This window comes from Sturnira hondurensis, unplaced genomic scaffold, assembly GCF_014824575.4.
Source record: "Sturnira hondurensis isolate 20B ecotype Veracruz unplaced genomic scaffold, ASM1482457v3 Scaffold0005329, whole genome shotgun sequence".
NCBI lineage: Eukaryota > Metazoa > Chordata > Mammalia > Chiroptera > Phyllostomidae > Sturnira > Sturnira hondurensis.
In genome coordinates, this window is record NW_028077960.1 from 2,678,416 (window position 1) to 2,706,377 (window position 27,962).

The 27,962-nt window shown below is 52.0% G+C and overlaps 1 protein-coding gene and 1 long non-coding RNA gene across 4 annotated transcripts in view; one reads left to right on the forward strand and one right to left on the reverse strand.

Moving 5' to 3' along the window:
- CCDC33 (coiled-coil domain containing 33) overlaps positions 1 to 27,962 on the reverse strand; it is a 122,829-nt gene that overhangs the window by 23,107 nt on the left and 71,760 nt on the right. Inside the window, exon 11 of the mRNA XM_037046905.1 lies at positions 19,715 to 19,909. Within this exon, the coding sequence (XP_036902800.1) occupies positions 19,715 to 19,909 (195 nt within the window). The remainder of the gene's footprint in view (positions 1 to 19,714; positions 19,910 to 27,962) is intronic.
- On the forward strand, positions 411 to 5,383 carry LOC118987764 (uncharacterized). Of its 3 annotated transcripts, XR_005066636.1 has the most exons (4): positions 411 to 630; positions 1,654 to 1,801; positions 4,800 to 5,092; positions 5,308 to 5,383. It is a non-coding gene; the product is annotated as an uncharacterized LOC118987764 (long non-coding RNA). The 3 variants fall into 3 exon arrangements; XR_005066638.1 differs by lacking the exon at positions 4,800 to 5,092; XR_005066637.1 differs by lacking the exons at positions 4,800 to 5,092; positions 5,308 to 5,383 and adding an exon at positions 4,392 to 4,452.

Sequence of the window (27,962 nt, forward strand, 5' to 3'; positions counted from 1 at the left end):
GTGCCTACAGAGAGCCGGGGCTCCATAAACAGTTGTTCACCTGTTTAATGTATGGGTGGATGGATTTGGAGGTCTCTAACGGCACAATAACCATCCCTGACTATGCAGTCCGGGACAGATAGCCTCACGTGTTTCAAAAGCTCCACCCCTAAGGCACCTCCTACCCGTGGCCATTGGGTGCTGGCTCAGGACTCTGCATGGGGGTGGGGTGACACTGGCCTCTGTCATCGCTGCAGGGGGACCTTTGCCTTTCTCATTTGCAGCCTTAATTTTTCACTTAGTTCATTCTGAGACCCTGGAGAGTTCAGTTTTTCTTACTGGGGTTTCTTCCTTTGTATAATAGAGAAAGCGCAGGGGAGCTGGCCAGGACAAGCCCCACCCTGCTCGGTGGCTCAATCTGAGCTGGCCAAGAGCAGTGGGAAGGCAGTGCACCTCGCGTTTGCTCGGTGTTGGGTTCAAGTCTCTGCTGTCCTGCTAGTTGTCTGTGTGACCTTGGACAGGGCATCCGCTGGCTCTCTGAACCTCAGACCCCTGCTCTGTGATGAGAAGGGCATGGCCGAGCCCATTGGCTAGAGCTGCCAGGGTTTAATGAGGTTGTGGGTGTGAAGCTCCAAGCAGAGTACCTGGCATGTGAGTGGATCTGAAAAGGCCACTCCCTCCTCTGTGACTCATAGGGGCCCTGGAGGGTCTAATATTCTCCTAGACCAATGAAAATTAGGTTTGTGACAGAGATGGCCATCCTCTCCGGGCAGCACCCAGATGGCATCCCAGATCCGGCCTAAACCTTCCCCATCCTACTTCTCAGCCTCCCCCTCTCCCCCACCACCCAGGGAAAATAGGCTCTGCTTTTTGCTGTGTGTGCCCCTCCAGTCCTAAGATCCTGGGAGAGAAGCCTGGGATAAAGGCAAAAGCGGACCGGTGCCCCCTCCCAGCCCAGCCCTCAGCCGCCCCTCACGGAGAGAGGCCCAGTGCTCTCTCGCCTGCTGGGCTGCCAATCGATCGAGTGTGCTCCCGTCCGCGGGCGTGCCATGAATTTTTCATCAAAGGCCTGTAGACTTTGGGAAATGCACAATTAGAAGCCCCATCAATAATGCACCACGTGGAGGCTGCGCTCAGCCAGGCCCTGGACGTGCCTGTCTTCTGCCCTGCTCTGACAGGAGGTTGGGGGGGCACCAAGTGAAGCCCTTGAGGGTCCTCACTGGATGCAGATCAAGGGTGGGGTTCTAAGAGGGTGGGGAAGACTACCCACAGGGTTGAGCCTGCCCCTTAAAGCCCCAGTGGGACCTGCTGGTGCTATAAAATGGGTGCTAAGAAGTCCCCCTCCCCTCTTAAAGCATGGTAAGACACAGCAGAGAGTTGCTATGAGAATATTAGGGACCTTTGTGGGGCCGGTGCATGTCCTTATTCCGTGGGGTCCTAGGAAGAGGGGTGGGCACTAAGCTGGGGTGAGAAGGAAGAGGAGGGGAGCACAGAGATACCTGGTGCCACTGGGGGGCTTTATCCACCCAGCTGGCAGTCAGGGTCCCCGGTGCCCCCCCACCCCCGCCCCCCGGCCTCACAGCATGGCCCTGTTCCACAAGCATCGGTCCACTTCCGGCCTCCTCAGAACCTTTGGGCGAACAGGTCTGCTCCCTGCGGTCTCTGCCTTTGCAGTTCCCCCAGCAACAGGACGGGGGCACCCTCGCCCTGTGTCTGTGATCGTCCTTCAGCGCTCACCTCCAGACAAAAGCTTCTCCCTCCCTCCCTCGTTAGAAGGCATGGTGACTTCTGCTCCTGCATTTCCAGAGCCTGAACCAGACAGGTAGTAACAAGTGCTCACCATGGCAGGAAATCTTCTAAACACTTTATATGATCAATCTAACTTCACCCTCCCCAGCCCGAAGTAACTGAACAAGGCAGACACCCATTGTACTGAGGAGGAAAGTGAGGCTGGAAGACGTCAGGGAACTTGTCCCGGTGAAGGAACCGCTTCCAGAGCCCACACTCTTACCCACCCTCCCAGACCCTGAGGTGGCTCCCCTGTCCCCAACTGGCCTGCGAGTCCACAGGGCAGAACTCAAGCTCTTGCTTCCTCACTCACTAGGGCTAGGACCACCCCTGCTCCCAGCTCAGGGGAGCTCAGGCTGGGGACACTGTCTGTGAACGCCCACTGGCTCTGCTCCCCCACCCTCACCGGCTCCAGGCCTGGCTCCTGCACGCCGAGGCCGCCCCTGTCTGCGATAGGCCGCCATAGACACACCGAAGAGGAGAAGGGGAGACCAGGGCTCTGGTGTTTTGTGCCACTGATTCCGCCAGATCCCTTTGGGCCCCACCTGGCTGTGCGCCTGTGTTCTAGGGTGTGTGAGGGTGTGTGGAGGGAGATCCAGGGTTCTGTGTCCCTGTCCAGGAGGTGTCACAGGGAACACCTCATGGCCCGGCTTGTGCCCAGGGAGCACAGACCTGCGTTTTTAAAGCCTTGTACAGGTATAAATGCCTCCAGTGGCCCTGACACACAGTGGAGGCCATGATCCTACCCTCCCTCCCGCCCGCAGAGTCAGAGCCCAGCCCTGGGCGCCCACGCAGGACACGCATGGGGCTATCTGCTGCAGAGAACTCTCTGTGGTTGCAGCTGCAAGGCTCCCACTGGTGCCCTGGGACGGGCTCTGGCGCAGGCGCGGTTGAGCAAAGGTGGGGAGCTAGGTGCCTCCCTGGTTGTGCACTGTCTCTGACCCTAATGACATCCACAACTCTGTTGGTGGGCAGCCAGGGTGGCAGGATGGCGATGCTCCCTGTCCTCTAACAGAGGCTAAGGACCCTAGGTCCTTCCAGTTTCCTCTCCAGCAGCCCCGTGCTCAGGCCCTGTACTGGACAGTGGGAATACAGACATGAACAAGCCTTAGTCTTTGTCCTCTAGGAGCTTGCGTTCTAGCGGATGTGGCAGCAGACACATGATAGCCCTCAGTCATGCCTCTTGCCACCCCAGGGTATAGGCAGGGGTGTGAGGGAGGGCATCTCAGAGCCAGAGTGGGTTTTGAAAGGTTAGTAAAAGTTTGTCAGGTGATAAAGCAGTGATGAAGGGGTGTGTTCCCAGCAGAGGGAACAGTAGGAGCAAAGGTGTGAGGTGAGAAGTAGTCAGGCACAGTGGGGAAGGATGGTGGGAGATGAGACAGGCATGGCCACAGGGCCCGGTCTGGGGGCTGTGACTGTCAAGCTGATAGCCCTTGAGGACCCTGTGGCAGTCAGGTGGACTGGGCTGAGCTAGATGCTGGTACCAAGCATGTCTATAAAGACTCTTCTAGGATAGGGCCTGGTCACCTTGGAAACATGCCCAGTGTGCTGTGCGGGCCACCGGAGCCCAGGCAGGGCAGGAGGTTGCCCAGCCTCCTGTAGCACCTTTGTGCCACAGCTGGCTCAGATTCATGCCCTCCAGGGCCAGGACAGCCATGCTGTCTGGGCGTCTGTGCAGGGGGCTGGCAGCCCAGTCTGTCAGGGTGGGAGGGGCCAAGACCATCTGGAGGAAAGAGCAGCCTCAGAGGCGCAGAGGAGGGTGTTGGCCACCAACAAGCATGGGCGGGGAGAAAGCCATGGGCAGGTGAACCTATGGTGCTGCCCTTTCTCAGTTCTTGGGTAGTCTAGCTGCCTCGGCCTCCCCGAGCCGCCAGGCCGTGCCCGTGCTGCCCCTGAGGGGCTGCCTGAGTCGGGACTGCTGTGCCACCCTTGCTGTGTGGGAGAAGCTAGCTGTGCAGTGGCTTCTTATCTGCCTGGACCCAGCAGTTCAACGATGTCACTGGTCTTGGGGCAGGAGCCGGAGCTGGGACCAGAAACCGAGACCTGCCTCTTGGACCCCAGGAACAGCCAGCCTTCCAGGGGACAGCTTGCTGTGGGGTCAGGCTCTGAGGGGGCCTGTATGGCTTCCAAGAGCGAGGGGCCAGGGATAAGGAGGGAGACGAAGGAAGAAGGAGACTTAGCCACACCCTCAGGAGGCCCAGACTGAGGCAGGGGGCAGTTCCCCACCTGGAGGAGCCCTGGTCTGAGGCGGGATTCCCCATCTGAGGCAGGTGCCACATCCCTTCTCTAGAGCACATCTGAGGAGGAGGCAGGGCCCCCACACACTCTGTAAGGACACATGTAAAGGACAGATGGTCCCAACAAGTGCAAATTAGTTGAGCGAAACCTGTGCACGTAGGCGCTGTGAACAGGCGGGCTGACAGGCGTGTGGTGGTGGCGGGGGGCGGGGGGGGGGCAGAGGACGGCGCAGAACAGAGGGCGGGAAGAGCTGTAACGAGTGCCGATCAATGTCTTGCTGGATCTGCAGCAGGGAGCGCAATTACTGACCCAGCCTGTCTATGAATTTCCAGGCCACGTCTCCAGAAACCTTAATTATGGGGCCTCATTACCCCTCACACCTTTAGGTACAGGAGACCAGCCTGAGCCAGAGTGGCTGGTGACACTGTGGCTAGCCTGTGACAGCTGAGCAGAGCCCCTGTGGCAAGAGATACCCTGCTGGGATGCCCTGGGGGACATGTTTAGGGTCCTGTTCCCAAAAGGTGAGAGTGGGTAGAGGCTCAGCCTCCAAGCCAACCAAGGATGGGGGATGGAAGGAACTTAGGAGGTAGGGAGCTCAGGGTTTACGTCCCAGTTTTGCCGGTTACTTGTGACTCACATGAGCACGTTGCCTCTCTGAGCCTCAGTTTCATCATCTGCGCACTGGGGAGGGGCCTGTGGTAAAGGTTAAGTGGGCAAAGACAGTCTAGGGTTGAGCGCAGCACCAGGCACCGGTCTGTGTGGGACACCCAGCCCTTCTCTCCTCTGTCCCTAAGCCGGAAGCTGCTGAGAAAGAAAAGGGCAGTCTCTGATGGCTGGGAGCTGGCCTGCGTGCACTGCTGGACCTTGGTGTTCCCCTGCAGAACGTGATTTCACAGCACCCTACAAGACAACTTTCTGACGAGCATGGGGCAAGGCAGGAACAAGGCCGCATGAAACATGGACGTTGTTGAAACCACCAAAATGACCGGACAGCATCCCCGCCCCCCCCACCCCAGTATACTCTGAGTGTCTGCTGCTGCCTTACCAAGGGCAGTCTCAGCCTCTTTTCGTTCCTCCTGCCTTTAGGGTAAGAGTCACAATTCTCACTCAGAGTTATCATGCCTCCCAAGAGCATCTGACTAGAGCAAAGCCCTGTGTCCTTGGACTCTCCTCACATCGCTTAACTCAGCCTTTTCTTTCCTGTCCTTTCCGATACTTCCTGATGCACCCTGCACCGTCCCCCTCTGGTGGGTGGCCTCCTGGCTGCAATGAGTTAATAAACCCAACTTGTTCCAGTTACAGGTGTGTTCCTGCTTATCTTGGCTGGAGGGGACTATGATTCCACTATTAAAGCATCATCTCTTTGGTGTGCTCTCCAGGTCTGAATCCTAGGCTCTCATTTACTCTCCCCCATTTCATTATTTTTCTGAAGGTATGGAATACCGCTTCTCATTTGTTGTCCCCTCCCCAGGCGTGGAGAAAAGACTCCCGAAGCAGGACTCTGTATGCGGGGAGAGGTCCTGGGGACCACCTGCTAAGTCTCTGGTGTGGTGGAAGGGGCTCAGGCCAGACTTCCTGGACTTTGGGGGGATTCAGGGAGGCACAGTGGATGGGGTGGGACTGGGGGCAAGGGAGCTCAGGTGGGGCCTCCCTTCCCTCTGTTTCAGGCTCATCTTAGCTCCTAGAAAGGCAGCACTGAGAGGGCTGGTGGGGAGGGAGGGGTCCTCTGCTCCAAAGGCCCAAGCTGGGTGGGCTGGCAGAACTGCCCCCCGCCCCCCTCTGCTCTGGGGCCTTCTGAGGAGAGGTTGACGAGGTTGGGCAATGCCCTAGGGAACTTGGGCACAGGACGTGTGTGTGTGTGTGTGTGTGTGTGTGTGTGTTCATTCCTCAGCACTCACCTACCTGTCGCTGCCTTTCCAGCCCCGTCTAGATTCTTTTTCCCCCCACCCCCGCCCTTAAAGATATTTATTTTTAGAAAGAGGGGGAGGGGAGGAGAAAGAGAGGAAGAGAAATGTCAGTGTGTGGTTGCCTCTCTCGCGCCCCCTACTGGGAACCTGGCCTGCAACCCAGGCATGCGCCCTAACTAGGAATTGAACAGGAGACCCTTTGGTTTGCAGGCTGGTGCTCAATCTTCTGAGCCACACCAGCCAGGGCTAGATTCTTTTTTAGGGGCCATTATGTTTTCCGCACCTCCCCCCATCCTCAGTGGCTAGACCCTTCCTGCCTTCAGCACAGGCTGGCACATTCTCCCCAGCTCTGCATTACTGGAGACCCCACTCCATTCTGCAGGGCTCCAGGCTCCCTCCAGAACTGCAAAGTGCGTCTCCTCCTCTGGACTCCTGGGCAATGCTTCTGGAAATCCATGTCCCCCACTTTGCCTTGGGCTGCCTGAGCCACAAGACAGTTGGTCCCTTCAGAGCCCCTTCTCACCCGGCTTCTTAGCTGGCCTTTTGGGGCCATTTTCCCTGAATGACTAGCCTTCCCTAATCAATCTTCCTTGGCCCAGACCCTCACAAATGCCAGCAGCAATGAGGGGAGGGGGCTTCGTGGGGGTGCTCTGTTGCTTGGAGGCGCCCCCCCCCCCCAGTCTCTTGGGATGCCTGGGCCCCTGCCCACCTCCCCTCTGATTTGCATCAGAATGCAAATCCTGATGATGCAGACCTCCTGCCCCAGGCCCATCTTCAGTCCTGGGGCCTTCGAGATCCATGCATAGCCGAGGAATGGACTCCCCACGTCAGTGGCTGCTGGTTGTCTGATGTGAGGGCTTTGGAGGGGCTGAGAGGGATGGAATTTGGTCTCTAACCATCTCCCCCACCCCCAACTCTTCTACACTGTCCCCCCTCACCCCTGCTGTGAGTGATCAGGCATCAGAGGCCCTTCATAGCTCACAGAGGCCTCCAACCTTGGGGTACAGGTTATCATTTCTGGCTGGGAGCTGAATAGGAAGCAAATGTCCCCTCTCTGATGAAGATGTCATCGCTTCTGGCCACGTGGCCGCTTAAGAAGCGGGCATTTTATGTATCCAGTGGACTCATTTACTGAGCACCTACTGCGTGGTGGGCACCTGGGGTAGGGTGGAGAGGAGATATAAGGCAGGCAGAGTAGAGAAGCAAAGGCCCGGAGCTGGAAGTACTGTTAGGGTTGGGTGTTGGTAGAATATTCTGGGTTGGGCACAGGCTTCAGAAGTCAGAGAGCCATCAGGCTGAGGGGCTCACAGAACAGGTGAAGGGGTCATGGAAGTGTTGAGAGCAGGGTCAGCCCACTTTGTGCTTTGGGTAGGTCACCTGGTGGCTGTGTCCTAGGTTGGATCAAGTAGGCAGAAGGGCCCCTTCTGGACTGTCAGCTCCTGGTCCCTGAGGCAGCCTCCTGAGGGAGCCCCTCTGGCCATCCACAGGAGCCTCCCACCCACACAAAAGTGAAGGTGGGAGGGAGGGCCTTCACCTTGGCCTCCACAGACTCTCCCAGTTGGTGAAGCGGGGCTTGAGTGGACTCCCCACCCAGCCAGAGGAGGGAGGGTAAGATGCCTCCAGTTTCTCACAGTAGTCCTTGGAGGGGGTCTAGCCCCCCAGCCCTTGCCTCTCCTGGCCCTTCCAAATCCCTGAGCCACCATTCAGCCCTCCCCAGAGTCCACCTTGCTGAGTGACATTTGCATATCTTAGAGTAAAAACAATTCTTTGTAGAAGCTTAGCAGCCATCAGGGCTGCAAAGCCTCCTTTTGTCTGTTTGAGTAAGAGCTGGCTAAAGGCTGAAGGATAATTAGTCCCCCATGGGCAACACTGCCCCCCTCCTTGAAGATTTAAAAGCACAGCCCACCTATTCAATCTGCTTCCAGCTTCTCTCAGGCCCCCATGGTTCCCACTTATCTCCAGCCCCTCCCCTGCAGCCACCTCCCACCCCCACCCCCACCCTCTGTCCTGGTGTCGCTGAGGAGGGGACAGCAGCTCCTGGCAGGAGCCAATGAATGGGCATTTTATCTGATTAAACTGGGAGTGAACTGGCCTTTCTCTATTATCTTTGGACCTGATTGGATATTTAACAACGAATGCAGTGTGTGTGCATGTTCATGCACACATGCGCACAGAGAGGGCTCTTCTAGTCCACATCGGGAGGAAATTGGATTGTACTGAAAAGCATTTAATCTGAGCTCAGGAGTCCACCCTAATGGAGTCACGAAGCTGGGGGAGGGGCAGCACCCACTTAGCCTCAGACAAGCAGAGACCCTGCCCGCCCTGTGTGTTGGAGGGTCCTGCTCTGGCTCTCCTAGGCCTGCAACTCTCTCCACGGGTGAGGAATTGTGGGGGCCAAGAGGCTGTGCCAAGCCAGAGCTTGAGCACCCTTTAGGACGCCAGCGTGGCTACCTGGCACCCTGAAATTTTCTATTACTTCCTGGCCTGTCCTCCTGAGGGTGGTGAGGTACCCTTATGTACCCTATGTGAAAGGTCTCACGTGGTCCTTAGGGTGTGGGACTGAAACAGCCAGATGAGAAGGGCACAGATGGGGACGTGGGGGAGGGGGCTGGGAGCTGCTCACCCCATGTCACCAGGGTCCAATATGGAATCTGAGAGTTCTCTGGAAGTGTTGCCAAGGTGTATTTGTCAAGGAGGAAAAATAGACCATATTTAATAGTTTGTTAGCTACAGCTTGATTATAAACTTTTCATTATTTGAAGTTTAGACGTACAGTATGTAGGTCTCTCAAAGGTTTGGGGCACATCTGAGGAGGGGGCCACAGTACAGGATTCTGTTTTGGTGTCTACTGGGAAACTAAGGCGGCCCACCTACCCTTAGATAAGCAAGGAAGAAGGTGAGCAAGCTCACCAGGCTCTTTCCTTCTGAGTCAGGAGGTATGGCCAGCTGAAGCTGTGGCAGCTGAAGGAGTGGGCCCCGGGCTGGGAAGTCCAGACCTGTGTTGGACCAGGGCTCTCCTTCCATGATGCCCACAGCCTGGGAGGGCTACTGAGCTACTAGCAGTTTCTCTACCTATAAAATGGGGATGATAAGTGTGAATTCTTCATCAGATTGGTGCAGGAATGAAATGAGATGATGATTAAAGCTCTGGGAGCAGAGCAGGAGCTCAATAAAGATTGGTGGAAAATAAGAGACTTCTGGTCAAGATGGAGGCATAGGTGAACATGCTTCACCTCTCTGCACAACTACAGAAAAAATTACAACTAGACCACAAAACAAATATCACCCAGAACTATCAGAAAATCAATCTGTATGGACGTCTGACAACCAGGGATTTAAAGAAGCCACATTTGTCCAGACGGGTCAGCGGGGCAGAGATGCAGAGATGGGAGGAGAGCTGCAGAGACACAGTGTGGCGCGGAGAGAAGGGGGTGGGACGGGCGGTATCCTATTTGTGGGTGGTGGATACAAATCAGGAAGGATACCTTGGGAGTGAGGGATCCCAGCCCCAGGCCAGACCACACAGCCCAGGGTTCCAGCACCAGGAAGGTAAATTCCCATCACTTCTGGCTATAAAAACCAGTGGAGGTTGGAGCGGTGGAAGACACTTCTGGATTTTTAGGAGACTCCTTTTCAAGGGGCTGCATGGACATAAGACTTACTCACCCTGTTTCTCTACCCTTCTGGGATTCAGCACGAGGGAAACAGCTGGAAGGGTACCAGTGTCATACGGGGAGAAAGTGAAGTGACTGGAAACAGGGTGAGTGCTGGAAACAGCTTCCTCCCAGGGAAACCTCCAGAAGCCAGACAGTGGCACTGTCCTCTGTAGGAACCTCCCCTCACACGCAGCCACAAAGCAGTGAAATGGTTTGCCCCACCCTGGTGATTACCTAACTCTCTGCCCTGTGTAACTCACAGGTGCACTTTTCTACAATAGGCCATGCCACTAACATAGGGAGTCAAAGTAGCTCTACCTAATACACAGAAACAAACACAGGGAGGCTGCCAAATTGAGGAGACAAGTAAATATGGCCTAAATGAAAGAACAGGACAAAACCCCAGAAAAAGAACTAAATGAAATGGGGATAACCAACCTATCTAATGCAGAGTTCAAAACACTGGTGATCAGGATGCTGAATGCACTCATTGAGTTTGGCAACAGCATTAAAAAGACCCAGGCAGAAATGAAGGTTACATTATGTCAGATAAAGAGAAATTTATAGGGAATGAAAAGTGGAGGGGATGAAGCCAAGATTCAGATCACTGCTTTGGAACATAAGGAAGAAAAAAAGCATTCAGCTAGAACAGCAAGAAGAAAAAAGAAAGAAAGCAAGGAGCCCTGGCTGGTGTGGCTTCGTGGATTGAGCACAAGACTGGGGTCACTGGTTCAACTCCCAGTCAGGGCACATGCCTGGGTTGCGGGCTAGGTCCCCAGTGGGGGGCATGTAAGAGGCAACCACACTTTGATGTTTCTTTTCCTCTATTTTTCCCTCTCTCTAAAAATAAAAAATAAAAATAAATAACAAGGATAGTCTAAGGAGTTCTGGGACAGCTCCAAACATACCTACATCCGAATCATAGGGAGGCCAGAAGGAGAAGAGGAAGAGCAAGAAATTGAAAACTTACTTGAAAAAATAATGAAAGTTTTCCCAATTTGGTGAAGGAAATAGACATATAAGTCCAGCAAACACAGAGAGTCCCACACAAGTTGGTCCCAAAGAGGACCACACCAAGGCACATCATAATTAATATTTGAAAGGTTAAAGATAAAGAGAGAATCTTAAAAGCAGCAAGAGAAAAGGAGAGAGTTACCTACAAAGGGGTTCCCATGAGACTATCAGCTCATTTCTTAAAAGAAACCTTGCAGGCAAGAAGGGGCTGGAAAGAAGCATTCGAAGTGATGAAAAAAGTGAGGAAGCACTCTACCCAGCAATACTATCATTTAGAATGGAAGGACAGACACAGTGCTTCCCAGACAGAGTAAAGCTGAAAGAGTTCATCACCACCAAGCTATTGTTACATGAGATATTAAAGGGATTTATTTAAGAAAAAGAAGATCAAAACTATGAACATCAAAATGGCAACAAATTCACAATTATCAACAACTGAATCCAAAAAACAAAATGAAAACTAGAACAGGAACAGATTCACAGAAATGGAGATCACATGGAGGGTTATCAACAGGGTGGGGGAGGGGAAAATGAGAGAAAAGGTACAGGGAATAAGAAGCATAAATGGTAGGTACAAAATAGACAAGGAGAGGTCAGGAATAGCATAGGAAATGGGGAAGCAAAGAACTTATATGCATGACCCATAGACCTGAACGAAGGGGGTGGATTGCTGGAGGGAATAGGGATACTGAACTGAGGGGGGCAAAGGGGAAAAATTGGGGCAACTATAATAGCATAATCAATAAAATATACTTAAAAAACAAAAATAGAAAAGAAGAATAAAATGATACCATTAACACAGCAACAAGATTGATGGGTATAATTAGTGTTATTAAAAGGAGGGCTAAGCTGGAAGTTTGCAAAAGGGGTGTGTCTTATTTCCCAGGTTATCAGATCTCCCCAGCCACCCCTGGTCCTGTAGTCTCTCTCGCCCTCACCAATAGGCGATTTCAGCCCTCAGCAATTTATGGCCTCACCATCTCGGCCTGATTTACTGAGATAGCTGCACTTTGCCCACCCACCCATCCACCATTTAATCGAGGAACTGAGATGGAAAGCGAGTGATATGGGGCAACAGCAGACATCTTGCTCAGGATCAGAGCCAGGAGGCTGCGCCATTTCTGCCTGCCTTGATTGCCAGATAAAAGAAGAAATCATCAAGACCAGGCCCCTCACTTCACGGAGCGGGAGACTGAGGCCCAGGAAGGGGGGAAGGCAACCAGGGTGAGTCCTCAAGTCAGCGGCAGAGTTAGAAGTGGACCCAGGTCTCCTGGGCCCCCTCCCACCCGGTACTCTCTCAGGTGTTTTCTTTCCTCCTGGGGTCTCATTCGTATCTCCTCTAATCTTTTGGTGCTTGGGGCTGGGCCCGGATGTGGGTGATCCGCCTGCACACGCACCTCCTCAGCTCTGCCCTCCCCGGGGCTAAGCCTTCCTCATCCCTCACTGGAGACAGGCATTCCCTCCATTTTACAAATGAAGAAACCGAGGGCCACACAGGGACTGGTTAGCCCGAGAGCCCCACAGTGCCTCTGGGTGGGAGAAGGATATGCAGACACACACCTTTCCTCAGATTCCTCTTACAGAAACAGGTTCATCCACCTTCACTGGTCTTCCACCAGCAAATCAAAGATCTATCGTGGTTTTATACCAACGGCCATTGATGACAGTAACATCTAGGGGCCACTCCCTGGCCTTCTGTATAAAGTGCGCCCTGCAGGGGGCCACTTGGCTTGTAGAAGACCTTCTGGAGAGGGGTCAGAAGGGAAGACCTGGGTGAGTTTGCTGCTTCCCTCTCTTCCTCAGTCTGGGAGGGCCCCATGAACACAGTGACAGTTAATAAGCTTCCTGCAAAGTGGACAGCCCTTCACAGTTCTCAAGACACTGCTATCTGACACTCTTTAATCCTCTCAAAAGCCTCAAGATTCAGGTAGAGAGAGAGAGTATTCCCTCCACTTAACAGATGAGATAGGCCCAGAGAGGTGGAGGGATTTATCCAAGGTCACACAGCTCTTGAGTGGTGGAGACGGGACTCAAACCTGCTACACCTGCGCGAATGAGTGGAGGAGTCTATGAGGGCTATCACAGGGGATGGCACAGAGCAGATGCTTAAAACGCTGGTCAAATGAATGAGTGAGTGCAAGAGGCAGACTGTGAAGTCAACAAGAAATAGAGAGGCAGCCCAGGATCCGTTTTTGTTGCTGGTGCCCGCTTCTTGGCTCTCCCAGCACTGCTCATAAGTGGGCAGAGCTCTTTTGCCTTCCCAGGCCCTGGGGGTGGCGCCCCTTGCTCCCCAGCCTCCCCAGCACTGCCTCACTTCCCTCAGCCTCTGCAGACTGGTTGGGGCTTTCCCCAGGGAAGCTTGCCTCCCCCTCTCCAGGTCCACCCCTAATGGCTGTGGGGTCCAGGACAAGAACATAGATGGAGGTTCTCAACAGCCACCCCCCAGGGCCTAGGGGTGCAACCTCCTGAAACTATTTGACCCTTGGGAGAATGGACTTTGGGAGGAAGTCTGCAGTCCTCAGAAGCAGGCTCAGGTCTATTTGGGCAGGGAATTCTGGGATCTCGGGTACCCAGAGAGTGGCCTGGAATTGTGGGGTTGGCCCCATGGACCCTTGGCTCTGTGGGGAGAGGTGAGGTTGGCTGAGGCTTAGAAAGGGCCCTCCAAATCAGTTAAGGGGGGGTCCCCTCCCATCCTCACTAATGCGTAGCTCCATGGGCCTTGGGGCCCTTTCCTGGGCCACTTGCCTGTCTGGTCAAGTTGGTCAGGAAGACAAGCCCACTGCAGTGGCCAGTGGCTCCCCACCAGGCCCCTGGGACTGGGTGGGGGTGGAGTAGTGGGCGTGGTGGTGAGCCCACCAGGCAGAGTATGGAGTGGGGGAGGGGGAGGGGCTGGCCTGCAGGGGGCCTTGCCCAACCACTCTTGCGCACGCACACACACCAAGAGACAATAAATCGACAAACACTTAATCTCTGCAAATTGAAAAGCAGCCGTAAATATCTGCTACACCCCAGCAGCTGAATGATGAGTCTCGTTTATTAATCTCTTTAGTCCCAAGTGATGGATGGAGGAGAACAGCTCACTTGGGAGATTCTGGGGATGGCTGGGGAAGAGGACAGCTCTGTAGAGAAGGGGTCAGAGGGGGGCCTGGTGATTCGTGCTTCTTCCCTACTATCCTGTCTGGAAGGGCCCCACGAACATCGTGATTATTAATAAGCCTCCTGGAAAGAGGACAGCCTTTCACAGTTTCCAAGCTGTCGCATCCACTCTCCAGCGAATCCTTCCCACAGCTTCAAGAGGGCAGGTATTCCCACCAGTTCACAGTGAGGAGACAGGCCCAGAGAGAGGGAGTGATCTGTCTAAGGGTACATGCCTCTTGGGTGTTAATCATGGGCTCACACTTGCTAGGGTGGCAGGAGGGGCCTGCAGAGGGAAATAACAGGGACACACAGGGGTGAATTCTATTTCTTTCTCCCTTCCTCCCTTCCTTTCTCTAATACTTGGTAGGCATTCTCTCTCTCTCTCTCTCTGGAGGAGAAAGAAAAGGATGAAGTGGGGAGAGGAGGAGGAGCAGAGCCCCCCATTTTGAGGATTCTCAGCAGAGACCAGGAGTTGTGCCTGTTGCAACCTCACAAGACTAATTTTAGAGTCACTTCCCCTGCCCCACCCAGGGTTCACAATGCAGGGGCTGCCAGAGCGCAGCAGGGAAGTGGAGGAGGGCCGAAAACCCCTCTCCCCCCAGGAGTGGGGCCCAGGAGGGGCGGGGTGTGATGCGGTGCTCCTGTTTGATGCACGCCTGTCCTTAGGTGGGCCTTGCAGCCAGGTGGACAGAATCGGGGAGCTTGTAGAGGTGACTGAGACAGAAGACTGACCTAGCAAAGGGGGGCCACAAGCCTGGGCGCTGGAGTCGGGGCCACGGAGCCTGGGGTGTTGAAGCAGGTGGGACGGGTAAGCGTGTGTTTCGGGAGTGCCTCTGGTGGCTGGTGTGGGTGGCCTGGAGGGGCACTGAGTCAGGGGCATCTGATTGGAGGTTGTTGAGGTGGACACCAGGTAGGTGGCTGTGATTTCTTTGTCTCTGCCTTGCCCTGTTTTCTGTTGTGTTTTCTCTACCCCTCCAAAGCCCGTGAACTCTCAGGACCCAGGTGCGCTGCCTTCCAGGTTGGGCTGTGTGTCACTGTGGCCAGTCGGAGCTCAAGGGCCTTGTGATGCTGTCACCCTGCACTGATCTTGCTACTACTGGCTGCCGATGTGGGTAGTGTCCACACTCAGGTGACTGCTGCTGGTGCTGCGGGTGGCTCCTGCTCAGACTCATCACCTGGCCTGGGTGGTGCCAAGGGAACCAAGACTGAGTCTCAGCCTCAGCCTCACTAGTCTGCAGACCTCATTCCGGGTGGGGGCCTGGGGCCAGAACCAAGGACCCGGTCATGGCCAAGGAGCCCCAGGGGACTAGGGATCATCTGCTCCAACCTCCTCCACTGACAGAGAAAAAAACTGGGGCCCCGAAAGGGGAAGGGAATTCATAGTCACTCCAAGGAGCTGATGAGTGCAGGGGACAGAGTGGAGCTGGGCTGGAGAGCAGAAGGTTTGTACCCTGTGGCTGCATGTGCAGAGGGGCCCAAGGGTGTGGCAACCTTGAGTGGAGCAGGGCTGGGGTAGGGGAGGTCCCACACTATGTAGGGTGAGCTGCGTCCTGATCTGCACTGCTGAACCCCTCAGTCCTGGGCAAACGAGAACAGTTGGTCACCTTACAGCCATGCCAGACACATGGGACCAGGCTCACAGGGTCACTGCTACCCTGCCAGCCCTTTCTGTAGGCCCCACACCTGTCCCATTTGACCCCGAGGAGCAGATAGGGCAGGGCAACATCCTGTAACATCTTGTGTGACAGATGGAAAAATCAAGGCTCAGGGGCTAAAAGTGCTCCAGGCTACCTGGGGAGCTGTGGCAGAGTCAGCACCTCTCTGCTCCCTGGGAAGGAAGGGGTCCCTGGGCCAGGGGGCCTGCCCCCCTGCGGCCCCAGCTCCCGTCTCCTCTTCTGTATGGCCTGGGAGGAGCGTAGCTTCTGTGGCCTGCCTTCCTCTCTTCGCCTACAATGAGGTGCCCTTATTCTCTTTCTCTCCCTTTTCTTCTCCTTCTCCTTTTCCTTCCTTCTTCCCCTCCCCCTCTCCTCCTTCTCCTTCTTCTGTCTCTTTCCCCTTCTCTCAGAAATGGTGTCCAGAGGACCCAAAGTCAGCTTACTTAAGAGTAGGTTAAATGGAGTGGGGCAGTCAGGGAAGTGGACACCAAGAAACTGAGGGATCATCCCTGGCTGGTGTGGCTCAGTGGATTGCATGCTGGCCTGGGAACCAAAGGGTCACCAGTTCAATTCCCAGTCAGTGCACGTGCCTGGGTTGCAGGCCAGGTCCCCAGTAGGGGGTGAGTAAAAGGCAACCACACACTGATGTTTCTCTCCCTCACTTTCTTTCTCCCTTCCCCTCTGTCTAAAAATAAATAAATCTTAAAAACAGAGAAACTGAAGGACTGAGAGACCATTCTGAAGGAAGAGAAACAAGAGCCTTATGCTCAGAATGGGGTAGGAGGTGTGGGACTAGAGAGGGGGAGCTGGAGGGAGGAGGGAAGGGCTTTCAAGGAAAGAATGAAAGAAACGAGTTATTCCAGTGTGACGAGGTTGGAGAAACTCCACTGAATCTTTAAACAACCCTTGTCAATTATTCATCTCTGGTGTGAGGGCCTCTTGTCTGCCACAAATCTCTGAGCATCAGAGGAAAGGAGGGAGGAGAGCAGAGCGAGTCAGAGCGAGAGAAAACCAGAAAATCAGGAAGAAATGGAGATAACTAGAGGAAGACAGAGGAAGAGACATGAATAGGAAGGGGGTGGGGGAGAGCGCAGGGAGAGACCAGAGGGAGGAGGGAAGGAGCCTGTGCTGGAATTTCCACATTCAGAACAACACTGGGCACAGACTTCTTGAATAGCAACTGAGTACTTCTGTCTCCATTTATCCAAAGCATAGCCTTCCTCCTCCATGAAGGCTTCCTTGCTCTTCTCTCTCCTTACTGAGGTCTCACCAGGTATGCCCAACGATGCTGGGTAAGTGTGACACGTAAGAAGATATCCTGTTTTGGCCTTGCCCCTTGGCCATCCATCCCTCACCAATGTTTATATGTGTCTGCTCTGCGTCACTTTGTTTCTCTCCCCCGACCTGCCCCGTCTCCCTGGGTTTGGCTCACTCCTGCCGGCCAGAGAACGCCCAGAGCTCAGGGCCTTGGCCTCTTTCTTCCTGAGTGTTCCCCCATCCTCACTCCCTGCACAGCTGGACGAAGGTGGGCACCTGGCAGGGGTGGGAGTTCTGGTTTTCTGGCTGGTGAGAGGATTGCTGATACAGCTGCCCAGGACTGAGGAAGCAGGGAAATGGCGGGGGTGGTATAAGCTCTGTGTGAATGGAACCAGGCCTGTCTGCACACAGCATGGAGCCCCTCACTCACCTGCTCTTCCCTGCGGTGGGTGTGAGGATTTTACATGGCCCAGCCTCAGGTGGGCTGAGGTGGGGTGTCTGGGGGGTGAAGGAGGATGCTTTTAAGTTGTTAGTGTTTGGAGAGCTGTCATGGTCAGAATGACTTTCCCTCTTTACCCCACTTAAAGCTCACCTATTTCATAAGACTTCCTGAGCTGCTCAGGGGGGAGGTGAAGCCTTCTTATAGCTCTGCTCAGGCCCTACATTTGACTCAAGATCACACCCGTGGGACCCAGACCCCAGTGGGCATTCAGGATGGGAGATTTGCACCACATTGACAAAATGACACTGAATGGTGGTGGCTGAGTACACCTAACCCAACAGCAAACCAGGGGGAGCAGCCCGTGCTTGCGGCCTCGCCAGGTGCCCAGAGAGAGGAGCTTAGAGGGACCTGCCCATTGGCAGCCGTGTTAGGGTAGTGTTTAGGGAGGTCACGCTTGAGCAAGCGCTGCATCTAAACCCACTCACACCTCTGACAGTTGGCGGGTGTGGGGCAGCCCCAAGCCCCTTCTCTGCACTCAGAGCCTCACAGAATCCTGTTTTAGTGCTCTCGGGCCCCCATTTCTCCTCCTCCCCTCTGTCACTCAACCTCTTGCTTAAACACAGTTGCTCCTCACTGGCTAACCTTGACTTTTAAAGGTGCAGTCTCATCCCACCTCTTACGGTTTTGTGACAGGCAGTTAGACAGACATGAGCAGAACAAGGACAATGGGCCAGGTACAGAAGATGACCAGGGTGAAAACTCCCAGGTGCCTAGTAAGAGACAAAACTGGGGAAAAATGGACCTTGCCCCCAGGGTAACCTGTGCCCCTCCCAGCATATCACTGGTCATGTGGTTTGGACCCCCTGACCTTTCCTCCGTAGGGATAACATGTAGGCCTTTAGTTGTATTTCAGCCCCAGGCCCGGAAAAGCAGCAAAACAAGACAAGTAATGCCATGGCTGCCCCAGGACCAGCTGTGATGACTAATGACCCCCTGTGCCCTGGCACCAACCAATCAGTGGAGAACAAGACCCTGAAAGAGCACACCTGGAAAGCTAATGAGTATTCTGCTAAAATCCACCCCCTACCCCAATTCCTCCCTACAAGAGGAAAATAAAAGCCCTCTGGACAAAGGACCCAGCATTCACTCTCCCTCCTGGGAGCATGCCTAGGCCTTTCCTTTCTTCCTCTTCTCCTGCCACAGGAGAGCATCTCCTAAACTATAAGGGACCCCGTGAGACTTGCAACCAGGGGAGCAATGGGCAGTGGTAGCTTGTCTTGGGCTGACCTCCGGGACCCGTCTACAAAGCCCTCTTTTCTCTAACTTCTCTGCGAGCTAAAGCAGCTGAGCCTGGGCTCTCCTGTTATTTCTTTTTTGCTAAGCCCTTCCTTGTTTCATTGCCCCAAGCTTTAATAATCATTCCATCTGAGTGCACTTTTGCTGTAGCCAGTAAATTCTGGCTTGCTTTAGTGCACTTTGTCTCTTGACCAAACTCTTTCCTTCAAGAAGGCAGGAACCAAATTCCGTCTCGCTGATAACAGCTTAATCCTTCAGAAAAGAACAGGACTAACTGTAGGTTTATTCATACTGCCCCAAATCTCCAAAGACAAAGTCTGAATTTCCAAGTCATTATTTCCAAGCCAACTGATGTCTAAGCTGGAAGCTCAGGACAGACAGTGGCTTTCCTGGGGAGCAGAGGTGACAGGAAGGAGTGTAGGACATGGCGTGGGGGTGCTCTGGCACCTGCTGGGGAGGGCCCTGCATTGGGGCAGGCAGGGGGCACTTCGTGTGGAAACACTCTGGGTACACCCAGTAAATAGCAACCCTTCCTATTCATCCAATGGGACAGGTTCCAGAAAGGTACAGAAGTGACAAGGGAAGATGCAGAGGCTGTTAGTGGACAGGGACAGATCTTGAGAGAAGAAAGCCCAGGGCTTCCCTGTCAGCCATAGGCCTTGGCTTGGGCCTTTTCTCAGGATTTTCTGAAGCAGTGACCCCCATGGCATCCACTGTGGAAGATGGGAGGAAGCCATACTTGAATCCACCCCTGGTCATTGGGGTAGTGCCTCAGTTAGGGACTTTGACTGGACCGTTTTTTTGGTGGACTGCACTCTAGGTCTCTGCAGTGAGGGGCCAGGACCCAGCACTGACCCCTCCCCTGGTTAAGACACAATTTCAGCCACCTTCACCAATCTTTGCCAGGATTTGGCCAACTGGCAACAGAAAGCCATGCTGCCCTCACAGTCAAGGTCACAGACTCTGTGAATAAAGACAGTGTCTTCTTTTCTTCAAAACTCAATTTCCTCTTTTAGAAGCTAAAACTAATCCACCCAGTGGATGTGCTCTTGAGGAAGTTCTGAGTTGAGATTACTTGAGTCAATGGACCTAGCTCATACAAGCGTTGCAAGGTTTGTTTTGAAAAAATCATATGGGCATTCAATTCAAAAGATAAAGAAACTCCATAAGATAAAAGAATCCACAGCTTCCACAAGTTTACATTTGCAGTAACTCATAGAATGAGGCCAAGGCGAGGTCCACTTGCAATGTGAGGAGTAAACCGAGCCCACAGGGTCAGTGAAGCCTCTTTCAAATCACCCCTTGTTGCTTTAACCCACCTTGCCCAGCGCGGAAGACACTCACCGTTTCATGGGACATCAGAGGCCTTTGAGGCTCTTCCTCTTCTTCCTGACCGGTGGACGTGCTGGAGTTTGTCGTGGGGCTCACTGTGGCCTTGGACCAGGACTCACGGCTGGGACCCAGCTTCTCATCTAAGATCTGAGGGTCCAGGATGGGCAGAACTTTGCTGTTGTTTGGTGTTAAGAAGTTTTCTGGCCTCTGGGAAGAGAAGGTGCAGAGAAATTTCTCTGTGTACCTTGCACACCCCAGGCCTCTCCTGCTCCTGCGTCAGGAGGCCCTGCATGCCTGGTTCCTGCCTACCTCCTGCCCTCAACCACCCTGTCCTTGACATTTCGCTAACAAGCGAAGCTCTTCCCCGCCTCAAGGCCTTTGCATCCGCTGTCCCCTCTACACGGAGAGCCTCGTGAGTTTTTACATAGCTGTTCCCTTCTCTTCACTCAGGTCTCAGCACAAATATGATTTCCTCAGAGAGGCTCTGTTCTTTGAGACAGAGGCCCATCCCTCCTAAAGTAACCCCTCCTCCAATATACTCTCTCTTCACATTATACCATTTTACTGGGTTTGTAGTACCTACTCTATCAGAAAATTAACTTTCAAAAATATATTCAGTTGTTTACTGTCTGCCTCCTCCCTCTATTTCCAACATTAGAATATAAGTTACATGTAAGCAAGGACCTTGTTTATCTGCTGTCTCATTATAGGTGCTCAATAAACATTATTTAAAAGATTTTATTTATTTATTTTCAGAGAGGAGAAGGGAGGGAGAAGGAGAGAGAAAGAAACATCAATGTGTGGATACCTCTCATGTGCCCCCGACTGGGGGCCTGGCCTGCAACCCAGGCATGTGCCCTAGACTGGGAATTGAACTAGCGACCCTTTGATTCCCAGGCCAGGGCTCAATCCACTGTGTCACAGCAGGCAGGGTGGTGTGTGTGTGTTTTTTTTCTGAAACAATAAACTATGCCATTTATGACTTCCATACTCAATGCAGTAACTATAGCTTCTAAAACCTCCATACTCTTGTAATGCCCTTTGCTCTGTGGACTTATATTCCATTTCATCTCCTCTGTCATTCTTTCCTCTTATCATCCAGTAAACAGAACACCTCTCCTCTTTCTTTGAAGGTCCTCTTTTTCTTATTCTCCTCTTCCATGGACAGGACTTTCAACTCTCATCTCTGCTTGTCTAGAATTTGAACTCACTCAAATACCAGCCCTGGAAGCCCAATGGCCTCCACTCACACTTGTGCAAAGCTTTTTTGGATTTTTCCAGCCTGGCCACTGGCTCTCTTTGCTTACATTGGTCTCTAACACTAGGTTTACTTGCCATTTTCTCTCTTTTCAAAAAATATATTTTATTGATTATGCTATTACAGTTGTCCCATTTTCCCCCTTTCACTCCCCTTCACCCTGCACACCACCTCCCACCCACATTCCCCTCCTTCAGTTCTTGTTCATGGGTCATACAGACACTTTCTTTAGCTTCTACATTTCCCATACTACTCTTACCCTCCCCCTGTCTATTTTCTACCTACCATCTATGCTACTTAATCTCTGTGCCTTTTCCCCTTTTCCCCCCTCCCACTCCCCTGTTGATAACCCTCCATGTGATCTCCATTTCTGTGATTCTGTTCCTGTTCTAGTTGTTTGCTTAGTTTGTTTTGTTTTAGGTGTGGTTGGTAATAATTGTGAATTTGCTGTCATTTTACTGTACATGTTTTTTATCTTCTTTTTCTTAGATAAGCCCCTTTAACATTTCACATAATAAGGGCTTGGTGATGATGAACTCCTTTAACTTGACCTTATCTGGGAAGCACTTATCTGCCCTTCCATTCTAAATGAAAGCTTTACTGGATAGAGCAATCTTGGATGTAGGTTCTTGCCTTTCATGACTTGGAATACTTCTTTCCAGCCCCTTCTTGCCTGCAAGGTTTCTTTTGAGAAATCAACTGACAGTCTTATGGGAACTCCTTTGTAGGTAACTGTCTTCTTATCTCTTGCTGCTTCTAGGATTCTCTCCTTCATTTTAATCTTGGCTAATGTAATTATGATGTGCCTTGGTGTGTTCCTCCTTGGGTCCAACCTCTTTGGGACTCTCTGAGCTTCCTGGACTTTCTGGAAGTGTATTTCCTTTGCCAGATTGGGGAAGTTCTCCTTCATTATTTGTTCAGATAAGTTTTCCACTTGTTGCTCTTCCTCTTCCCCTTCTGGTACCCCTATAATTTGGATGTTGGAATGTTTAAAGATGGCCTGGAGGTTCCTAAGCCTCTTCTCACTTTTTTGAATTTTGTTTCTTCATTCTTTTCTGGTTGGTTGTTTCTTTCTTCCTTCAGGTCCACACCATTGATTTGAGTCCCAGTTTCCTTCCCATGCAATATATTGGTTTTCTGTACATTTTCCTTTATTTTACTTAGTGTAGCCTTCATTTTTTCATCTAATTTGAGACCAAATTAAACCAATTCATTGACCATCCTGATTACCAGTGGTTTGAACTGTGCATTTGATAGGCTGGCTATCTCTTTGTCGCTTAGTTGGATTTTTTCTGGAGTTTTGACCTGTTCTTACACTTGGGCCATTTTTTTGTCTTGATGTTCCTGTTACATAGTGAGGGACAGAGCCTTAGGTGTTCACCAGGGTGGGGCAAGCCACATGGGTGGGTTGTGACGCTGTAAGTGGGGAAGGGGTCCAAGAGGGAACAATGGCACTTGCTTCGCTCTCTGCTGGATTTCAGTCACTTCCCCTGCTTCCCACAAGCAAATTGGGCCCTTCTGGTGCTGATGCCTGTGTGGGTGGGTTTGTGTACATTCTAGGACTCTGTGGGTCTCTCCAGCTAACTCCCCTGTAAGGCTGGAGGTTTCTCCTGCTGCCACCTCAAACCCTACAGCTGTTTTCAATCAATGGTTTGAGGCTTTATTTCCCTGTGCTGGGACCCTGGGTTGTGTGGTCTGTCCTGCTCCCCAGTTTCACCTGGTTTATCTGCACGAGAATGTGGGACTGCCTGGCCCACCAGGTGCTGCAGCTGCACAGCCAGCTGCAGCCTTGCACAATGTGCCCCATTCCACAATCTGCTGCTTTACTGGGTCTGCCAGCCTCCACCTTGCTGTGAGTCCTCTCTGCCCAGGCTGCCTGACCCCACCCCTCCTGCTGGTCTGGATGAATGTGTCTCTTTAACTCCTTGCTTATTGGACTTCCATACAGTTTGGTTTTCTGTCAGTTCTGGTTGTTTTTTGTTTTTAAATTGTTGTCATCCTTTTTTGGTTGTGTGAGGAGCCACAGTGTGTCTACCTATGCCTCCATCTTCGCCAGAATTCCCCATTTTTTTCCTAACAGAACTTTAAATTCTTGGACTCGGGGACATGTCTTATTTTTTTCTCTGGGGAGAGGTTGCTTTAAAACTCTGTTGCAGATCCATAATTAGCCCTAAAAAGTGCCCATGGTTCAAAGAATTATGCAGTATCAAGTTTCTAGGAATCTCAAAAATGACCTACTTCCATCCTCCATCAGCTGATGGAATTCTGTCTCAGCCACACAGCAGATGAATATGCCACTGCCTAGAGTGTTTTTCTAGAGGTAAATAGAAGAATGGGCACAGTGCCAACAAGGACAGATGTGTTCAGGGTTAGTGGTGTATAGACGTCTGACCTTGAACTAACAGAGTGAAAAGTGGGTATTTTATATGAAAATCCACCATATGAATCAGATGAATTTGGACAAGAACCCTTCACTTTACCACTGGGAGCCTTTAAATAATGATTCCTCTCTGCCCTTTAAAAATAAAATTTGGTGTGCAGAAATTCATTAACACATGCTGGTAGACTAAGGGATCATCATAGAACTAGAGAGGTATCCAGTCTAGTCTGGCCTCATTTTCCCCTTGTCAAATGGGTATGAGGATAAATAATTCCAAAGAGAAAGCAGCTCCATAAGACTCTTGGAATGGGAAGAATGAAGCCTGAGTGACCCTGGGGCTGACTATGGCACCTACTGCACATTAAAACCAAGACTTCTGGGCCTGCTCTATCCCTAGGTATTAGGCCTGAGTGTCTTCCTCATCTGCTTCTCTCAGTAGCTCTGGTTCAGGGAGGGCAAGGTTCACTCAAAGTCTCCTCAATGAACACACCCATTGTCTCTGTGTATAATCTGAGTCAGATAGCTTGGGGATTTTGGGTTGCCTGTTTTATACAGGAAGAAGTACCATATCTCTCTCTTGTTCAGAACAACTGAACACCAGATTGGTTGCAGAGAATAACAGAATGTCTGTTGGATGGATGGATGGATAGATGGATAGATGGTTGGATGCAAGAGAGAATGAAGGAAAGAGAAACCACCCAGGGCAAAGATTAACTCCTCATTGACAAGGTGGCCTCTGGGGCTGGGGTGAGATGCTGATTCAGGACCCATAATGACATTTCTCCTCATTTCCAGGCAGCAAGCCAATTTGGATGCCCTGGATTTCATAGACTGCCATCTAATCCTATTAGAGAAGGAAGTAGAAGTAATGAAATAAAGGGAGAGGTCTCCGGAGGTGCCCCATCCATTCTGAGAGCGGAGACACAATGCTGAGGAAGTCCCCTCCCCCTCAGCCTGTCTCCCTGACATAGACCTTGTGTGGTAGCCTTGGCACCAGCTGGGTCAGTGATTCAGAGTTGACATTTACTGGGCTCCTGACTGGAGGTGGACATTTACCAGATACTTTTATGTTAATCCTGAAATTTATTGTGTATAATTCATTTAATTCCATCACAAAGATAACATAAAAATGAGACTGACCCCAGTCCAGTCCGGTGCCTTCACCCATCAGTCTCAGGTGAGCAGGGGTATTTGGAGAAGGAGGGAAGGGCAAGCAGAGTATCTATGGACTCCAGTCTATTCTGCCCATTCTACACCCTCTGACCCCCAGATGCTCTTCCTGTAGTTCTGCCAGCTCAGTGGCTCTGCACTGTTCTCTCAGCTCCATGGCTGTCCCTGGACTGTATCTGCTCTCATAGCTGTTTACATCAGCACCTCCCCACCCCACCCCACCACTGCAGGTCTCCTGCCTACATTTCCAATCAACTTTGCCAGGATCTATTTTAGCCTGTGGGTTGAGGCAAGATGGGTAGGTAACTTTTGTAGAAAAGTCTTTAGGTCTCTACATAGTGTAGGCCCTATAGGGAAGGCCAGAGGCAGTTGCTCTTGTCATGTGAGGCAAGAGGCACCAGGAAAAAAAGCCCACAGTGCCTCATAAAGTGCCTAAATTCTCCCTAATAGTCCCATTTCTTAACTCTCCAGACTTCAACCTGCCCTGTTTTGGGAAGAGGATTGTGCCCTCCCCTCCTTGATCCTCATGGGAAAGGAGCTTTTTTTAGGACTAAGGGAAGGGCCAGCCTGGTGGCACTGGTGAGTCAGGGTGGAGGGTGAGGGGTAACTACTGAGGCCCTGGCTTGCCTGGCTCCCCGTTCTTCCTTCAGGTAGGGATGGGTGTGGGGGCTACTGGCCCGCCCCACAAGCCTGCTTACTTGTTTGTCTGCTTGGCAGACTCTATTCTGCCTGCCGAGGCAGCTTGGGACTGACAAGTGGCCCCTTGCTCTGTGGCTCCGTGGCTACAGCACGTCTTGCTTCATTAGGGCTGTGGTTGGAGACCTATTTTGAAAGCTCAAAGTGATGCATAGCCATGCACCAGTTCAGACTCGAAGCTCAGCCCACCACTCCTTGTGCTGCCGCACCAGCTGTCCAGCAAAACGCGAGGGCCATGGAGGGGAGAAGGCACACCCTGTCTTTATGCCTCTCAGCCCTCACCTCACTGGTGCCTGCAGAAGGGTCTGTTGAGACAAACCAGGCCAATAACATCACAAGCTCAAGGCCTTTTGGGTTACCTGTCCTCCCCCTCCACTTACATCGTCTGCTTCTCCCCTACCCACTCCATCCCCTAGATCTCTAGGGGATCATGCAAAATGCAACAGTTCCAGCTTGCCCTGGCAATTAGACAAGCCAGGTTGCAGCTGCTGTCCTTGGTGCTGAAAGTGTCCTCCTACCCGACTGCTCGCCTCTCACCCCGCCCTGAGCCTTCCCGCTGGAGTGCACCGCTCTTAATTCAATTAGCTGGCCCTGAACCCTCCCTAGGGAACCAGGAGCGGAAACTGACAAATTCTGTTTAACAAAGACATTTGTCCTCTGCCACACCAGCTTTGGGCTCTGCCCTCCTGTATCACCCCCTCCTCTCATCCCAGCTATTAGGTATCTCACAAAGTGCATCCTAAGGAACCTGCTTCCAATTGCTAGTAATTCAGGGGGCCTGATGCAATTTTCTCCCTGATAAGGGTGTCTCGCCCGCTGGCAAGCGGCATAATGAGTCTTCTGCAGAGGCCCCCTGATCAGTCACTGCTTTGTCATTTCCTGTGGCAGAAGTTGTAGGTTCTTATCTCTTCAGCTGCAAGCAAGGCCCAGGCAATGGGCCCCTTTAAGAGGGCTTGCTGCCTCTCCTGCACATTGCAAGCCTCATGTATAGTATCCTGAATAGTCTTGCAGCCCCAATGAGGTTTGAAGCTCCGAGTCTGTCTCCCAGCCAAGAAAGGTTTAAGTGTTAATCCTCATTGGGACCATGATTTATTCTTCAGAAAATGGTGTCAGAAGGTTAATCTAAAAGCAAGTTGTAGAGTCAGGGGTGGGGAGCCAGTGAGAAGAACTTAAAAATTCTGGCAGGGATTTTAATATTAAATCCTTGTCTGTGGCTTAGTGGATAGGCCATGGGATCATTCTTGTAACCCCCAAACATGATCTTTCTGTATTTAATCTTTATCCTTGTGTTTCCGTATTTACATCCAGAGGGATTGTTCCAACATATAGGCCAGGCCATAGCCTACTACTGCTCAGAGACCTTCCTTAGCTTCCTATCACTTTATGAAAGAGTCTAAGCCCTGTACCCTGACATCCAGCCCCTCCAAAATCCAAGCCCCACCTAACTCTCCAGTATCACTGCCCACAACAGCCTCCCTATGTCCCATGCACTCCGGACACTGTCATGCCTCCGTGGCTTTGTACTTGTGGTTTCCTCCACCTGAAGCACCTTCCCTTGCCAATTTCCAAGCCACTCTTTGAGGCAGAGCTCACCATGATTGTCTAGGACTCTTCCCTGAATTTTGGATGCTCAATGCACCTGCCTCAACCAGAACCCTTAGCAAGATAGGTGGTGATGATCTATGGGGTTGCTTTATTGCTTAGCACATGCTAGGAATCTAATAAAATGATCAAGGAATTTATGCCTTAATGACCTTGGCTGAAGCAGGGGTTCACCTGGTTTGGCTGAAAGGAAGTCTAGGCTACAGTAGTCTAATTTTGACATGAGGAGAAACCCAAGCAGATCTCCCACTTTCTGAGAAACTTGGTCTGGAAGCTTTTACCCCGTCTCCCTTTCTCCCTGTCCCCCCTTCTTCAATCCACCAATTACGCATTAGGCTCATGGGCAAGCAGGGCAGGCCAGCTTCCTTAGCCATTCTTGCATCCTAACTCAATATACTCCATCTGGGGGCTGGGATTCACAGGTTCACATTCTCAAAACAACACAGGATCTTGTGGTTGGTGAGGCATTTGGGATAAGCCTGCAGTATAACTCTTGGTCCAGCCCTGCCAAGCATTCAAAATGCTCTCAAAGCCAGATAGCAGGTCTTCACTTTTTTCATCTGTACACAGCCCCCAGCTCAGGGCAGAGTACACTGCCCTTCAGCAAGTCTGTCCCCAGAGAGGTGATTGTCTCTTCCATTTCTTCATTCCCTGAAGAATTGCTATGAGACCAATGTGGTGCTAGTGATGTTTATCTTCAGCACCTGACCAGTCCCCCGATGTCCTTATAAGTGTGAATCTGGTCAAGTGGCTGTCATGAGGCGTGGTTGCCAAGGGATGGGTTAGCAGGGCTCCACTCTTACCTTCCCTCAGCAACCCTGTCCTCATCCCTGAAAAGTTCAGCATGTTTGTCAGAAACTCTGGTGAACAATAATAGTAAATGCTTGCCTCACTGAGTGCCTGCAAGACACTGTGATGGGCACTCACACATGTTCCTTCACTCAATGTCCGCTACATTCCTGGCTGGTAGGAGTCATAGTTCCCTCCAGTAGAAGAGGAAAGTAAAACTCGGGGTAGCTAAGGTTTAGTGGAAGATCCGGGATTCAAACCCAGATCTAAGGATGCACACTTTTTAGTGTACATCACTGTACTGAAAGTGTCCTGACTGCACCTGCAGATGACCTGAAGGTTGGGGGGGGGGGGTGGAGGTGGGA